This window comes from Humulus lupulus, chromosome 4 (genome assembly GCF_963169125.1).
Source record: "Humulus lupulus chromosome 4, drHumLupu1.1, whole genome shotgun sequence".
In the NCBI taxonomy this organism is placed as follows: domain Eukaryota; kingdom Viridiplantae; phylum Streptophyta; class Magnoliopsida; order Rosales; family Cannabaceae; genus Humulus; species Humulus lupulus.
Genome location: NC_084796.1, coordinates 202552445 through 202570823, shown reverse-complemented (window position 1 = coordinate 202570823; position 18379 = coordinate 202552445). Strand labels below are relative to the sequence as shown.

At 31.3% G+C, this 18379-nt stretch overlaps 2 protein-coding genes across 3 annotated transcripts in view; both read left to right on the top strand.

Annotated features, from left to right (window-relative positions):
• The first annotated feature begins 9607 nt into the window (after positions 1 to 9607).
• LOC133831118 (OVARIAN TUMOR DOMAIN-containing deubiquitinating enzyme 12-like) lies at positions 9608 to 13817 on the top strand. Of its 2 annotated transcripts, XM_062261285.1 has the most exons (12): positions 9608 to 9816; positions 9994 to 10133; positions 10947 to 11292; positions 11393 to 11544; positions 11949 to 12031; positions 12395 to 12449; positions 12550 to 12624; positions 12731 to 12804; positions 12929 to 12977; positions 13080 to 13164; positions 13385 to 13441; positions 13555 to 13817. In XM_062261285.1, exons 3-12 carry the CDS (start codon positions 10980 to 10982, stop codon positions 13608 to 13610), a joined length of 999 nt encoding a protein of 332 aa, XP_062117269.1. In that variant the 5' UTR covers positions 9608 to 9816; positions 9994 to 10133; positions 10947 to 10979; the 3' UTR covers positions 13611 to 13817. The 2 variants fall into 2 exon arrangements, with proteins under 2 accessions (XP_062117269.1, XP_062117268.1); XM_062261284.1 differs by lacking the exon at positions 9994 to 10133 and having other exon boundaries at positions 9610 to 9816.
• A 2278-nt stretch (positions 13818 to 16095) lies between these two features.
• The window catches only part of LOC133832808 (alpha,alpha-trehalose-phosphate synthase [UDP-forming] 1-like), a 41861-nt gene continuing 39577 nt past the window's right edge, over positions 16096 to 18379 (top strand). The window contains exon 1 of the mRNA XM_062263102.1: positions 16096 to 16684. Within this exon, the coding sequence (XP_062119086.1) occupies positions 16096 to 16684 (589 nt within the window). The remainder of the gene's footprint in view (positions 16685 to 18379) is intronic.

The following is an 18379-nucleotide window of genomic DNA, read 5'->3' as shown; positions in this document are numbered from 1 at the left end:
CTAAACACCCTAGGGGTGGTCGGCCTGACCCTTACCCCTAGGGGTGGTCAGCCTAAGTAGGCCCAAGAGTCCTAGGGGTGGTCGGCCTAACCTGCTAAAGAACCACCCGGGTGGTCGGCTCAAACCCCCAAGTACACTTCACTGAGAAATACTCACTCTCGTTCAAACTGAGATCAACAGGCCTAGCACCCAGAGGATCAACAGGTCCAGCACCCAAAAGGTCACAGGCCCAGGACCCAAGCTCGAGTCGTCGGGCCTAGCACCTAAGTCTCACATACCAACAGAGACTTAACATCTTCCTCAAAGGTTTCTATCGTGCATTATCCACCACAATCTAGAGAAACAGCGAGAAGACCCACGATCTCATAATCATGGGGAGGTGGACACGTATCTCCACTACCTGATAATCGTGTACCAAACCACGATCCTAGTATTACTGGTCATGTAACAACCCATGGGTACTATAAATAAAGGACCCAGGGCTTCATTTCAGGGGATCTTTTTTTCTGGAATTTTGGGAGAAAAATCTTTTTAACGAGAGAACTCAACAGTTCGTACTTGTAATTGTCAATCGAGTAATTCAATACTAAAGACTAAGTGGATTAGGTTAATACTGTTCATTAGAACATGGCTAAATCACTATAAAATTCTTGTGTATTTACTTAAGATAATTGTACTCTGTCATTTATTCAATTTATTTCATTCAAAAGGTGCCGTATACTATACATACAACTGTTGGCCAATTTCACAAGTCAACAGTAACTCAAAATCAGCCTTCAGTTTTTCCTGTTTTCAGAAAACATTAGAGATAATAACAATAAATATAACTCTATGAAAAACATAATTTAAACCTCCATAATCTTGGCGAGCATCGTCGTTCACAAAATCATTAGTTGTTTTCTTCCAGTGGTATTCCTTCCATGACTCAATAAGGTTCGGGTTCGCCTAAAAAATATAACCCAGATGTTAGAGAACATATAATTTAAAAGAAAATAATTTTGATAACATTTTAACTTTCACTTACTCTTTCGTGACGAATGGCCGCCAACGATTTTGTACCCTGTATTGTAGAATACTTTTGTTTCTTCTAATTTTCCTTGTTCTTTAGGGAACACGCAATAAATTTTGGACTTGTAAATAACTGAAAAATCGGCTTCCACTCCTCCTTGTTAACATCCTTGGTTGGGTTGTCTAGAACTTTGTCTCGATCCTCTGGTCCTTTGTAGTATTTCTCAAAGTGTCCGTGTCTTATTGTTTTCCTATGACGGTATCGATCTTTTATCTCTCAATTGATACCATATATACATTTTAAGAAATCTTCGTGGCCCTTTATTTGATAATACCACTAAATTAAAAATATAAACATATTAATAATATATACACTATATTAAAAACACATTTAAAAAAAATTAATAATTTTTGTACCTTGATCATGCTAATGACTTGGTCCTTGTAATGTTGAGGCATTGATTTCCATGAATCAAAATATTCAGGAACCTTCGTGTTAAATTTTTGAATATTTTTTTAAAAATATTTAAATTGTCAATCATTTATTTTTTAAAATTTTATATATTATTTGTTAAGTTTATTATTACTTTGTTTTATTACTAATTATTTTGGATAATATTTTTTTTCTAATTTAATTATAAGAAAAGTTTATCTCATTTCAAAATTTAATTATTAAATATATGAGTATTAAATTATATTTTTTAAAGCTTAATTAAATTCTTAATATATTTTTTAATTTAATTAATAATGATAAACTCAAAATTAAATAATTATTTATCATCAATTAATTTTATAATAATTTATCTTAGCATTACTAAAATTATTCCTAACTCTACTAAAATTTCGGCAACATAACGGCTATATTCTAACATATCCCAATAATTTAAAACCCTGCAAATGACACTCAGAAAATTCCTAGAGCATTCACAATGTACATATTATTAATCAAATTCAAACACTAACACATCATACATTATTATACATACATTCACAATATATTTTTCTACACACGTATTAATAATACTAAGCACATCTTACTTTCTACACACATTAACATATTAATTAAATTAATCAAAACAACATAGTCAAAAAATAAATAAATACCTTGATGCCAAAAAATTAGAGATGCCCTAGTGAGAAATTTTTTTAAGAGATCTCCTTCAATTTCTACACAAACATAATATACATAACTATTAAAACAAATTTAAATAAATAAACTAAATATATATAAATATACACTCAATACACACACATTATATATATATTTAAAAAAAATAAAAAATATATATAAATATATATATAAAATCCACACACATTATATATAAATATAAATAAATAAAACACACACATATATATCCGACACATAGAGGTTTGGGGGTTTTGATGGAGAGGAGGAAATTGAGAAAAAAAAAATGGGTGGTTTGTGGGGAAAAATCGATTGGGGGTTTGGGGATTGAAGGTTCGGCACAGCTGAGGAATTTAGAAAAAAAAAATTGTTTCAGATGAAAGTGAAGAAGAAGGAAAAGGGGTTAGGGTTATATAGCAATATTAGGGTGATATTAAAACGCACTATTTTGTTAATTTCCCTGAATAAAAATTTCTCACGCGAAAATTTAGTCAAAATTTAAGATTATTAGATGTGACATTTTTTTCCTAATAATGTCGTGCCTAAAACCATTTTTTGTTGTAGTGATACACGACGTGTAAGGATACTATTTGGCTCGCTCACAGTCACATATATGATATCAAACAACAATCACTCAACCTGATATATATACGTAAATACATATGAATAATAAGATAAATTTACACCAACACATCCTTATTAACATAATCAAAATGATAATTTTACATAAAAGAAAATACTATAAATTTTCAGACCTAACTGATAGATAATTAACAAAATGACAAGCCTATATTACCAAACCAATGTTAAAAATTTTACCAAGGACACAAGTTTGTGGCAGTTGTTTTCAGAAAGCCGTGTTTGGAAGGTTATTATATATTTTTTGAGTGATGTCTTTCGAAAATGTTAAGAATTTTTTTATATATAATATATGCTTATTTACATATATCTCTTTTATGTCCTGTCAATTACCATTTATGCCTTATCTTGCACTATAAAACATTAGAAAGTTGACAACTATAGAAAGAGGTGATATTAACTAGGAAAAGAAGGGTTTCTAGTTTACAAGAAAGGCTCACCAAAAGTATTATCTTTTCGAAAAGAAAAAGAAAAAAGATTTACAATAAAGATTGAACTAGTATATTTGCCGGCCAAAACAAGTGTGTAAAAATACTTTGGAAGGTAGAGTGCTTGCTTTGCCATTTTTTTTTATCTTAGTAAGGAAACTAGGTTTGGTACATATGGGGATAAAGCAAGAATGCGAAGACAACCCATGTTATTGGTTTGGTTTAATTTTATTGACTATTTCACAAGGAATCTCATTCCAATATAATCTTGTTTGTAGCTCGGATTTTTTTTTTTCTGTAAAAGAAATTATGACAAAAAATATAGAGAAATATACAATCATAAAATTTTATAATATATAATTCTTAATTTTATAAAATTATATTAAATTTTACTCTCATTTTTTGTTTGAATCCAAGCAAGGAAAATTATGAATTTTTTTTCCAATCTTAAAATCCAAATTCCAAAAAAAATAAAAATAAATAAGAATAGCTAGTTAAAAATGTTGGTGTTAATTGATAAGGAAAACTTGATGCTTTATCCATCATAAGATACCCTATTTTTAGGGTATGCCAACAGTGAATTAAAGAATCTGAAAATATAGATAGTAGAGTTTTGCTAAACCGTAATTGGACAAATAAGAATTATCAAGAACACTCACACAATTTTTACATGGTTCAGTGGTTAAAAATACACATAGTCCACGAGTCACTCTTATTAATCTGTTTTGTTCTCACCGTGAAAAGGTTTGTGACAATTTCACCAGAGTTTCAGTGTACAAAAATGTTGATCCCCTGTTCTGTTTATTCTCCCATGTATTTATACGGAATTATGTATGGACAGTTTTGGGTAACCATGCATAAATATAATAACATACATTTTTGGGTAACATCTCATTTACATAAGTACATTAATGCTTATTGATTCTATGTCCACAATATCGAGCAATAAATAGAGAATAATATTTTAGCATTAATGAGCGTACAAAGAATCTCCGAGTCTTTTGGGATGTCAAGTTTGACTCGAGCTGCTCACTCCATAGCTAGCTAGATGCTCTATCTGTACACTTTCTTCATACGCTTCTCTGCCACCTGTACCCCGTGCTGATTAATTCAGCTTGTATTTTTTGGGTACAACACTAACTTTAAAGAATATGACAAAAGTATGATTTTTTTTAATAATTGGACAAGATTGCGCTTTTTCTCCCTCTCCTTCAACTTCTCTCTCAAACACTCTTTCTTTCTTTATGCCACGACACCACCACCACCACATCCCCACGACGGCAGAGCACACCACCTCTCCACGCTGCCACTTCCATCGACGCCTCCACCTCCCACCACCATCGAAACTGCCACCTCCTACCACCATTAAAGCTCTTTCATCAATTTTTTATAATTTTAATGACAAAAAATTCAATCCAAAACTTAAATCGAATGAAAGATTCACCTAAGACACTAATTTATGGATTTTGAACACTTATGTACAAGATTTTTTTGGTTTTGTTTGCATTTTTTTCATATCTAAAACTTAAAAATTTGCAAAAAAAACAATGTCTAACGATGCAATTTCGATGGAGCCTTAAAAACATGGTTTTTAGGCCAAAATGATGCTTAACGATGCATGAACGATGTGGTAACGAAGCGTTTGCGATAGTGGCTTCCTAACTATGCACCAATATGCATTACTAATTCATTAACGATGCGTTTGCGATAGTGGCTTGAAAACATGTTTTTAGGTCAAACAATGTCTAACGATGCATTAACGATACAGTAACAATGAATTTGCGATGGTGTCTTGAAAACATGGTTTTTAGGCCAAAACAATTATTAACAATCCATTAACGATTATTTTGCGATGGTGGCTTGAAAACATGGGTTTTAGGCCAAAACGATGTCTAACGATAAAGTAACGATGCATTTGCAATGGTGGCTTCCTAACGATGCATTAGCGATGTGTTTGCGATGATAGTTTGGAAACATGTTTTTAGGCCAAACAATATCTAACGATGCAGTAACGATGCATTTGCAATGGTGACTTGAAAACATGGGTTTTAGGCCAAAAACAATGTCTAATGATGCGTTTGCGATGGTTGCTTGAAAACATGTTTTTAGGCCAAAAAACAATGGTTTCAAGCCACCGTCACAACCGCGTCGTTAGACATCGTATTGGCCTAAAACCAATGTCTTCAAGCCACCACCGCAAATGCATCTTTACAGTATCGTTAGACATTTTTTTGGCCTAAAACATTTATTCAAGCCACCATCACAAAATACATCGTTAATGCATCGTTAGGAAGCCACCATCTCAAACGCATCATTTTCGCCTAAAAACATGTTTTCAAGATACCATCGCAAATGCATTGTAATTGCATCGTTAATGAATTGTTAGACATTGTTTGGCCTAAAAATATGTTTTCAATGCACCATCGCAAATGCATCATTTTCGCCTAAAAACCATGTTCTTAAGGCTTCATTGCAATTGCATCGTTAATGTGTTGTTAGACATCGTTTCTGGCAAATTTTTAAGTTTTAGATCTGAAAATAACGCAAATAAAACCAAAAAAATTTATACATAAGTGTTCAAAATCTATAAATTAATATCTTGAGGGAATCTTTCCTTCGATTTAAGTTTTTGATTGAATTTTTCATCATTAAAATTAAAAAAATTTATGAAAGATCTTTAATGGTAGTAGGAGGTGGCAGCTTCAATGGTGGTGGGATGTGGAGGCGTTGATGGAAATGGCAGCGTGGAGAGGTGGTATGCTCTGCCACCGTGGAGAGGTGGTGGTGGTGTTGTGGTTATAGCGAAAGAGAGAGAAGTTGAAGGAGAAAAAGAGAAAGGACAATGTTGTCCAATTATTTTTTTAAAAAGCATATTTTTGTCACATACCTAAAAAAAATAAGATATCTTATAACACATAAAACATCAAGTTTTCTATAGATAAAAGTGGAACAAAATTTAATAGCATAACCCATTGAATGTTCACCATTTTTTTCTTTCAAATATTCAGATTTATGTTATGAATTAGCCCTCTTAACAATTACCTTAAAGAGAACTGAAAAAAAAAAAAGAGAAAGCAAGTGGCATTATCATAAGAATAAAGATTAAAAAATATCTCACACCACTCGATCGGAATACTTGTTCTTGCTAGAATAGTAATAATATATTATCTCACAATGCTGATTATTGGTCTATTATTTCTGAGTAATAAATTAAAATGACGAATGAGTTTCAACAATAACTGCATGTGTAATACCTACGTCATTATATGATAGACTAATCTCAAATTCAGTTTAATACATTTAATGTGCATGCGCGCGTCACAACTATTCACTATGTGTATAAATATAGTTTAATACAATGCATGCATCATCATGAAAGAAAGATCTATCTATTAAATATATAATAACACACTAATACGATCGTATTATTTATATAATAAACCTATGAACATATATAGATACAATTAATGACAGTTAAGTTGGTATAGATTTACATGTATATATAGTAACAGTAGTGTTGGAATATAGCTACTACAAAGTGATTTATAATTGACGCCCGCATATATGCAAAATAGACATCTCAATGAGTTGCTTTATCTATGCTTAAAACACTACTGATTAGATGGAGGATTATATGGCTTTTCTCTTCACCAAAAGACTTCTTTTCTGGAGTTAGAGTTAGAGGTGCTTATGTTATATATGTATATACATATATTATTTATGGACCAACATTATTGCATCTTCTTTGACTTAGATTTTGGACGGTTATATTTTAACAATAAAACGCAAACAACTTATTAATCGATTACTTTGTTTAGAAACTTTGTAATCTTAAGAAATTTAATAATTATACACAAAATAAAGTTGTATATGTTTAATCAACAATAGTAGGTACGTAAGTACATGGTATGAGTTTAAACCATACATAAAACAGTTTAAAAAATAATAATATTTTAAAATAAATAATGTTACATGAGTATATATTTATTTTTATATAAATTAATGTATGTGTCTAACACAACTGATCATATTTAAATATATACTACTACAGTTTCATTTTAATTAAACTCATAGCATGATTCATGTAACTAAACACAAAGAACCAACACTACATATGCTAGTCGGATTAACCACTCTTTTATTTATTTTTAATGTACTTCTCCCTTAAAAATTTTATTAAAAAAATCACACATTTTTTAAGTTTTCATTAAATACAAAATTATAATAAAATTAACTTTTCAACTCTTATATTTTCTCTTATAAACACTAATAATATCAAAATGTTAATAGAATCCCAATATATTATAGGGTAAGTAACTATTTGATGCCTTGTATTTTTTCAAAGTATCATTTTGATACCATGTGTTTATAATAATGCTCATTTAGTAGTTTGTATTTTGAAATTTTACATATTTAGTTTCCTATATTTTAAAATCGTACATTTTTAGTACCCTAAACTCAAATTTAATTTATAAAATCTTGCCAATTTAATCAACACTGCTCTTAATTATATGAGTTCCAAATTTAAATTTCATTACTTAATTACATATAACTGATGACAGTTTGATCATATTAATAAATTTTTATTTATCAAATCTGAGTCTAAGATACCAAATATGTATGATTTTAAAATAGTTATTTATGATTTTTACCCCCCGAACTATTACCACTACCGTATTGTGCCCCTTAATTTTTTCAGGCCGTTAAAAATTTCCCCCGAAATATTCACAGTAATGTAAAGAAGGACTTCCGTTAACTTTCAACACATGTGGCTAACAGAATGCTGATGTGGCTCTTTACATGCTGATGTGTCTTGGCCACGTCATCGCCATGTATGTAATTTTAAATTAAAATTTTTAAAAATCTATTATCTTATTAAAAATTAATGAATTAAATATTAAAAATTACAATTAATAAATTAAACCATTTTTTATATATTAAAAAAATGTAAAACCAGATTTAAAAAAACAATTAAAAAATTAAAATCTAATTTTCACATTTATAACTAAAACTAAATAATGAGAAAAAAATAAAAAATAAGTGAATTCTATTTAATTTAATTGTTTTTAAATATGGTTTTTTTTAATGTATAAAAAATGGTTTAATTTATTAATTGTAATTTTTAATATTTAATTCATTAATTTTTAATAAGATAATAGATTTTTAAAAAATTTAATTTAAAATTACACACATGGCGCTGACGTAGCCAAGACACATGAGCATATAAAGAGTCACGTCAGCATTCTGTTAACCACATGTGTTGAAAGTTAACGGAAGTCCTTCTTTACATTACTGTGAATATTTCGGGGGGAATTTTTAAAGGCCTGAAAAAATTAGGGGGCACGATACGGTAGAGGTAATAGTTCGGAGGGTAAAAATCCTAAATAGTCTTTTAAAATACATGGTACCATATGAGTATTATTAAAAATATAGGATACCAAAATGATACTTTATAAAAATACAATGTACCAAATAAGTCAATTATCTATATTATATACATATCCACACTCATTCACGCCTGTACTATCAAAAAATATATAAAATTTTAATTTTGCAAAATGCTATGTATAATAATTGGGAGAGAGAAGATGTGTTTAGTACTATTATCTTGTTTTTGAAATTATATTAAGAATTTGTTGTGATTTATAAGTTAATATATTGTAAATAATTAATTATCGAAACAATATCAAAAAAAGAAAAAGAAAAAAAAAAGAGTAACAATAGAATTTTTATTTTGTCGTATAAAAAATATAAATAGCTAGTAGCGTCTAAAAAAAAAGTCTAGTTCGGTCAGTGAACGTAACGAAACCTTTTTTTCCATAAATTTCTCGTCATTGCTTTTTAAAAAAAGAAAAAAGGTATTGAAATATAATAAATAATGAGTGCATTACACGTAAAATCCATCTCAATATTAATGAATTGTACATAAAAAAATATATAAAATACTTAATAATTATTTATATATTAATTAAACGCCCATCACGCCTGACTCCCATGTGGTCGTAATTTGATACCTTAATCTTACTCACAATTAAATTAAAACGAAGAAAAAAAAAACTCGAAAGGCAGCCATTTTATACCGAAACTTTCAATCTCAACCGTCAAAATTCAACTCGGTAAAACTCGATGTAATCTCAACCGTTGGATCACTTCCTCATTAAATTAAATTAATTGCGAGATAGGGATAGATATACTGGCTTCTTTTCTTTACCAAAATTTTCAGATTGTAATTATTATTGTAATTTTAAAAAAATAAAATAAAATAAAATTGAATCAATGGGAGCATAAATCACCGCCAATTGAAAACAATCAGAACCATCCAATTGTCCGTACAGTAAAGCCCTCTCCTGTAAACTTGTTCGATCTTTATTCCAGAACTGTATATAAAGAGTACTGAAAGTGCGCCTATTCCCATTTTCGGCTTCATTTTTTTTCAATACTCCATCTTCATCCACACCATTTTTTTTTTGGGAACTATATATAAATATATATATATACATAAATAAGTACTGGTATACTGTGCTTTGTGATAATCTTTCTCACCTAAAACTTTCAACCAAAGGTTTGAGAGCCTTTTTGGAATGTATTGGCTCTGAAACTCTCTCAGCTGATTGAGTGAGTTGTTCTTCTTGGACTTTTTCATTTTTTTTTACTTTTCCGATTGGTATATTGTTGAATTATTATTCTGGGTAATGAAAATTATGTGGAATTATTTGTTGGGTTTGGCTTACTTTCCCCATATTTAATCAAAGTTTCAATGGGTTGGTAAGGAATTTTATTGGTTGATTACAGTCCATTTATTACTTGCAAAATTGGATTTTTCTGCTTTGAGATCGATCGACTGAGTATATGTAAATATTCATAATCAAATTTAACACATAGAGAATGGATTAAGTTTTCTTAGCTTCTGCGGTGCTTTTCCTGTTCTAGTGGTAAGTATTGCTTTTTCTTCAATTGAAGCTATAATCTTATTTCCTTTATTCATATATTACTTTGATAAAAGTAAACCTGGAGTAGTTAGGACCTGTTTTATTGAGGACGGTTTAGTTTTGAAGTTGGGGAGGAACACCCTATCATTATACTGCTTGATTATATTAAATTTTATTTTGCTATATTCTTAGGCACCTTTTTAGGCAGAATATATAAATATATATATATATGTTTATTTATTTTTCTAAAGTGTCTTAATGATGGAAACTGATTTAAAAAGCTTAATAAATTTGATTTTGTCTAAGAAAGGGATCTTTCTCAGGAATTCAGCATTCTTTATTTGTTTGTCTGGTCAAGCTTTTCCAGCTTTCATCAGCTATAGTAGACCAGTATTGATCTATGATATACATATATAAATTATTTTTCTGTGGACTGAGGCACTTGTTGACCACTGAAAATTTTAATACATATAAGTAGAAAAACAGGTTTTTAGTTCAACCGTAGAATTTTTGTGTTTATTAAATCTCTAAATTAAATTGAACTGAAGTAGTTTACGTTTGCATGCATGCTTTAAAAATTTTAAATGTTTTTTTTATTAAATTTCAGTGAGTATTTCATGCTACAAAGTACTCTTCTTTAAGTCAAACTGCTTTTTATACAAGGTTAAGGTCCCATTTAGTATTTGGTAATTTGTTAGCTCAATGATAAACATTGTCACTCTGTTCTTTTACTGCTAACTTGACTTGTGATTGCTAATTATGACTTTAGTCTTCAAATTTTCTTGATTTATGACATTTAAGAACTTTTTTGAACAGCTGGTTTTTGTTGCAAATAATATCATACAAGAGATGGCTATTTACGAGCAATCAGATTTTTTACAGTCTTGTTATCGGCTATTTAGTTATGATGAAGATCTAGCTAAAAGTTATGCCTACTACCGTGATGGCATGATACAAAATCATTCTGATGACATCTACCACAAACAGTATTATGATACAGAGTCTAACAATGTCGAAAATGATGAAATCATTGCACATGCACTTCAAGAAGAATTTTCACGGCTAGATATGGAAGAATCCTCTGGATACTCACATGTAGGAGAAAATCATTCACTAGCTCCTGTCCATACTTGGCAAAGTCCACCAAGGAATTATTCTTCAGGTATTATTATTAGAAAAATTGCAATGAATTCGTTAATACAATCCATTGTCATCAACTTATCTATGGTTGTAAACCTGATAATATTTCTTTCATTTTGCAGGCAATGATTGTGGCCAGGAAGAATCCAATAGTTTGGTGCCTTCTACTTCTTCTAGCTCAAGTGGTCAAGAAGAGTATGTGCGCTCTTCCGAGCTAGATGAATATTCACTTGATGATGGGGCCAACTGGAATTTGGATCAGATCACTGTTCCTGTAAGTGTACTTCATGTAAAGTTGACTGAATTTCATTGGTCCTGATCTGTGTAGCCACTAAAAATATGGATTCTAAGTTTCATTCATGCCCTATCTTTGGATTTTTTTTCTCCCATGGGGAGGTTTAAACGATTTCATTTTGAATGTATTTTTTAAGAAATTATTATTAGTATTAACCAGTTGGAAAAGTGTTGTTATATATTGTTGGTGTCTCATAAATTAATTTTCTGAAGGCAGAACTCAAGAACCAACTGTTTGGGACTAGACATGAAATGCTTTGTCAATTCAATTGTAGTGAATATGTACTAGAATTGTGAATTTCAATGTTAATTATAGTGTCTCTGCTATCTTGCTTATGTGAAATCTTTATGCTTAGCATTTAAAGGTTCTTCTTTTTCATCTAGTTTGCACAGCATGTTCCTAGGATTAATGGAGAAATTCCTTCAATTGATGAAGCAACTTCAGATCATCAGAGACTACTGGACAGGTAGTATCCATTTTTTCCTCTCCAGGGTGCAAGCTCAAGTTATATGTGAACGGGATAGTAGTATTTACATTTTCTACAAGTAATCGAATTGATATTCTGAAGCGTGCTCATTGTAAATTTGTTATATAAAGTAAATACACGATTCCTATAGTATTTTCTGTTTTCATTACTACTCAATATGATTTTTTAATAGGAGATTCTCATTGTAAATTTGTTATATAAAGTAAATACACAATTCCTATAGTATTTTCTGTTTTCATTACTACTCAATATGATTTTTTAATAGGAGATTCTTAATTATTTTTCTAGATTTAGTTTGATGTGTAATTCAAATTGTGAAATAATTGTTTTCCATGTCTATAGACTGCAATCATTTGGATTTATTGAGCATAAAGTCCAAGGAGATGGCAACTGTCAGGTTAGCCTTTTCTCCTTTGCATCTATGATTTTTTATTTAATATCCATTTGCATTGACTTTAGATTTTCCAATTCATAATTCAATATACTTTTCCTTCCAGTTTCGTGCACTGTCTGATCAATTGTATGACACACCTGATAATCACAAGAATGTGAGACGTCAAGTTGTAAATCAGGTTCAAATCTCAGAAATAAGCTTTTTATTTGTTAACCAATGTGACACATTTCCTGAATTTCTGTGTGTTCTAATCCAAACTTTCTTTTATGTTTGATCCTGACCAGCTTAAGTCCCATTCAGAGATTTATGAGGGATATGTTCCTATGGCATACGACGACTATTTGGAGAAGATGTCCAAGTATCAACTGACCTTCATTTTTCTTGGTTATTTTATTTTATTTATTTATTTATTATTATTATTATTAAGCTGTATATGGTCTCTTTTTTTTTCACTAAATAGCTGCCAATCTGTATGAAATCAGGAGCGGTGAGTGGGGTGATCATGTCACATTGCAAGCAGCTGCTGATGCGGTACAAAAGCTTTGTCTTAATGCATGATTTGGTCTTCTTGCTTGAAGAGATGTTAATTTGTTTTTCATTAATGGCTAATTCATGTCAATACACTCTTTTCAGTATGGTGTGAAAATTATTGTCATGGCATCTTTCAAAGATACTAAATTCATAGAGATTCTTCCCAAATTTCAGACTCCAAAACGTGGTATGTATTCCTAATCTTGATTTTTATGTTCAAGTGGTTTGTAGTTCACTGAAATTCTATGTATGGATCTGTTCAATGGGTGTTTTGGAAAGCTGATTATCAACAAATATATTTTTATTTTTATATTGGATGTAATCAGATTTTTGGGATCAAATCATTATTACCCATGTGTAGGATATCAAAAAGATAATATGTAAATCAATGTGTCTCACATTTGCAGTGATTTATTTGAGCTTTTGGGCTGAGGTACATTACAACTCAATTTATCCTCAACAAGGTAATTGGTTGGGTTTATCTTTTACATGCATGTTTAGATATTTTTTTTCTTTTTTTATGGATATATTGAATATTTGACTTATGAGCAAGTTTCTATGCTTTGACTTTCTCCAGATACTCCCTCGGACGAGTTTAAAAAGAAAAGAAAGTGGTGGAAAAATTGGCAATAAAAACTATTAGCAATGATTGAGGAGCTTCCTTGAATTGAATACTTATTGCCATTTACTATTTTCCTCAAGTTTATCAATAGTTGATCGTCAACCTGTTGTAAAAACTCCTTGGCATTATAAGTAGTTTTTATGTTTCAGTCTTTCTTCCTCTTGTCGAATTTTTCTTCTATGCTATACTGAACAGAATTATAATATCATGTTTCATTACTCGTCTTCGCATATCAAATGAAAGAAAAAACTTTCCCTATAAATACAAATAAAAACTTATAATTATAAAATAAGCTTTTAGAAAACTATTTCCTAGACCTAGTCATTCTTTTATGGAATAGCCTGAGTTTATTTGTCTTATATTCAATTTTTGAGGCAAGTAATATTAGCTTGAATAGATAAATAATGAGCTCGAAAATTAAGTTATTATTTACAACGTATTTAATAAGATGTTGTATTAGCATGGAACAATGGTGGGGGGTTTAATGAGCAAAGATAAAGGAATTGGCTTTGAAGTAATTCATCATTTCAGCTAGAACTAAGGTCTTACCTCGAAAGCTAGTTAAAAGCCTTAGAATAATGGATGTCAACACTTAATGAACGGTTCCATCTTTATAGGAAACTAGCTAGATATTTATGTTGAAATAAAGTGCTTTTGTAATTTAAATTTGAATAAGTATATTTGGTAACTTTCCCCTCAAATTGTGGGAAGAGAATAAGATGACAGTTCTATAAATAGATTGGATATATTCATTTATTTTTACGCTCACTTCTTGTCTAGAACTCATAATTCTCAATAAGAGTGACTCGTGAATGTAGGTAGATTTTAACTACTAAACTACGTAAAATAATATTGTGTTTTTCTTTTTTAATCATTTAATTTTCTTTCATTTTTAGTTGACAAAAAACTACGTCAGCAGTTTGGTGCTTTCATTGAGAGCATTAAACGATTCAAGCTTTCCTCCCCAAAATGTTTTATTTGTTTTTGCAATGGCTGCCCACACTAGAAACATTCCAATCCCTGGAAGTGGAAACCTTCTTCCTGGTATACTCGAAGGACTCGAAACAATGCCTCGAATAGAGGAACACCCTCGACGAACCGACAAGCGGCCAATAAATGAAGGTTCAGGGAACGACGAGGGAAGTTCTTCAACAAACCCATGGGATCCGAGACAATCTTCATAATAACCCCAAAAAGACTACTACGACCCGATGAGATATGGGATCCGAGACAATCTTCACAATAACCCCAAAAAGACTACCACGACCCGATGAGATATGTTCCTATGGTGGAGCTCGAAAACTGCCGACTTAAGGAACAACTCGTTGAAGCAAACTGACGAAGTGAAGAAATGGCTATATGAGCTGCTACGGTCGAGACATGCCCTACGAGAGCATAGGGATGCCCAAGTGGAAGTACCACAGCCCAAATGGTGGAGGGGAGAGCTCGCCAGGCACAAGCAGGAAGAATTGCCACAAACAACGCTAGGGCAAATCAACAAAGGAACCTGTTGACCCAGATTTTGGCCAACTGACACGGAGTCAAAATACGCTTGACGTGGAAGATTACGTTGAAAAGAATGTGATGACGAAAATAATAAGGACACAAGATTTTATAGTGGTTCGGTCCCAGGATCTGGTAATAACCTACGTCCACTTAGATTGTTATTGATATAAGATCCAAAGGAGTGATCAAAGAACTAGGGTTCAATGAGTTTCACCAACCTCTGAAGAACAAGAAAATATCTCAAATAGAATCACTTTAATCTCAAATGATTCGAAAGCCAAAAAGTCCCTTCCTTGAGCTATCTTTCTCTATTTATAGGCTCAAGGGGGATTACATGAATTTGTTACAAATATTCTTTCCTAAATAATCGGATACTCAGGAAATTGTGGGAGTTAATTTCGGGATTTACAAAGATCTTTATAAAAATATCATGAAGCATGCGGAACCTGCGACCATACTGGTCGCAGGTAAGTTTCGGCTGCCTGCTGCTTGTAATTTTTCTTTTGGTCGATACCCTAGCAGAGTTCCGCCAAGTGTCAGCCACGTGTCCGAGAATCATTTGCCACGTCATTCGTACCAGTTTTTTGGATAACAGAACCCTTCTCAAAATACCACAAGACTACCAGCCAAACCAGTGAGGCTCAAGTAGACACTGGAAATAACCGAGCTACTTTGGGATCAACTCAAAATAATAACCCACAACCTGCTCGGAACAATGAAAGGCCTCCGCCGTCGCCTATTCGGCACCCTCCCTCTCTTATAAGGCACCTTTCTCTGGCTCAAGATATCCCTCCGAATAGGGGGCCAACCCAAGAAGAACAGAGAGCTGGTGATGAAATACCACAAAGGCATGCTCGAAGTGCGAGAAGTGCCAGTTTACCTAGGAATCTTGGAGCTAGATAAAGACAGAAGTTCAGCAACAATGCTCCCTAAGGAGCGAACCGCGAAGCTAGACAAGCAAGACAACCTCAGCAACAAAAAACCAATCATATGTCTAGGTCTCGAGCCACAAGAACTAGGATTTATGTCGAGAATCCACCTCGGAACAATTCTTGGCATCAGCAACAGTGGACTGTAAGTTTCGCTGAAGAAAGTTATCAAACCAATAGTCAGGATATGAGTAGGTTGGTTAGCGTGTACAACACTGAACCTTGCTATTACGGAAACTACTTGAACAATGGTCCCAACCTTCGAGAACATTTGAACCAGAAACAGGGGCAATTCAACCAGCATAACCTGGACTTGAGGCCACACCTGAATGCTCAACGAGGAGATGCCATATCGCAAGAATACGAGAATAATTATAACTCGATATTGCAACAGGGAGTTGGAGTTCCACAGAACAAAAACCAACCCCGAATGGTACAAATTGCTCCACTCAATGATCCTGTTCAGGATCAGATTAATCGTCTCGAAGAAGAGTTTAGGCTCCTCCAAGAAGAGAAAAATAAGGTTAAAACTTATGATTCGAACGAGGAGCTCAAACCGTTCGCCCCACACATTTCGAGCACACCATTCCCTGTGGGATTTAAAATGTTGGTAACTGGTTTACCATGTGAGCAGCGAAATGCACAAGGTGGTGGGTCTAGGGATTTGAAAAAAATATTTAAACAAATTTTAAATAATCGGAATTTACATAATCAATGACAGAAAAAGATAAGGAATTTACCAGTTGTAGAACTATCAAGATTCCTTGCTATCATTTTGTATCTCCAACAAACATCAAATCCTAAGCAGCCTCCAAAATACTCAGACTAAGATCTTCCAAGATGTATCTCTACACCTCAAGACGTGAGTGGACACGTAGAGTTATGGTAGGAATTTTTGTGATTCACAATATATTCTCAACACATGAAATCTTAGAATTTTCAGGTCTGAGACAATTTTCAGGGATAGAAAAAAATAATACAATTTAATTTTTCTCTCCGTGAAAGACTTAGAATACTCTGGAATAATCTTGAATTATCTTCTTCTTGATCAAAACAATTTTCTATTAGATAGTTTTATAAAATAAGTATAAATTCAAAATTCAAATTATAAAACAATTTTTTAAGTAATTATATAAATAAATAAAAATATCCAAGACCCAGTCTTGGACTCTATTACACGCCGGTCACAGTGCAAGCACTGTGATTGGTGTGTAACACATGCTATTTTCAAGGCACGTGTCCTAAAAAAAATTATTTATTTATTATTTATTAAAAAATATCTAAACCTCATAATTAATCTTATCAGATCAATTAATGAATAAATTTCAAATTAATTCAATAAATAAAATTAATTAATTATTCTAATTATTTAAATGATATTTTTTGAAATTGTAATTATATTTAAATAATTAATTTTTAAAATTAAAAAAAATTAATATATTAACTAATTAATTTATCTCATTTACATATTTGATCCTGAAGAACAAATTTCTTACAATTATGTCCATTATCTGAATTTTCCCAGTTTCAATGTTACCTTGAATAATATTGATAGAGGAATCTCGGGGACCTATGGACCTATAATTTCAAGCTCCAATAATAAATATTATTAATTAAAACTCTTTAATATAATAACATTTATTTATTAATCTCATTATTATTCCACTAAAAATATGAGATTGCACTCTTATAATTATATACATTTATTTATGGAGTAATTTTTAAATATAAAAAGCATCCATCGATTTAATCATTACATACAATTCAATCCTATTGTTTAATGGCCAAAATGTGACAACTACTTAGTTGTAGTTGTAGTTGTAGTAACAGTCGGGCGGTCGATCCACAAGAAGGTAACCTAAAACCAAAAGATAAGCAGAAAAATAACACCAAAAGTTAGTAACATGAAATAATTAGAAATGGAAATGAAAATAGATTTGAGATATTTTTGTTGTCTTTTTGGTGAAATAATAAAATGAGACAAGTGAAATAAAAATAAGAAGTACTCAAGAGTTGAAAAGTAGAAAGGTTTCAAGAATCATACATATGCTTGTTTAGTTACTTGATTTACAAAACTATACAAGTAAATAGTTCACATCCCAACATTTACTTGGAAAATCTAACATTAAAATCCATATTCTTTTCTATCAAAAGTCCATTTGAGTTATAAAGTTATTTACTTTAGGAGCACAATGCTAATCTTATGAAAAATCTTAAAATGACAAAATACCCAAGGGCAACAATGTAATAGAAGATTAGACATAAAATTATGTATCAATATTACTTTTACTAATTAAAAACAGATAGAAAGAGCAAGACTAATCCTATATATTATTATCACAAGT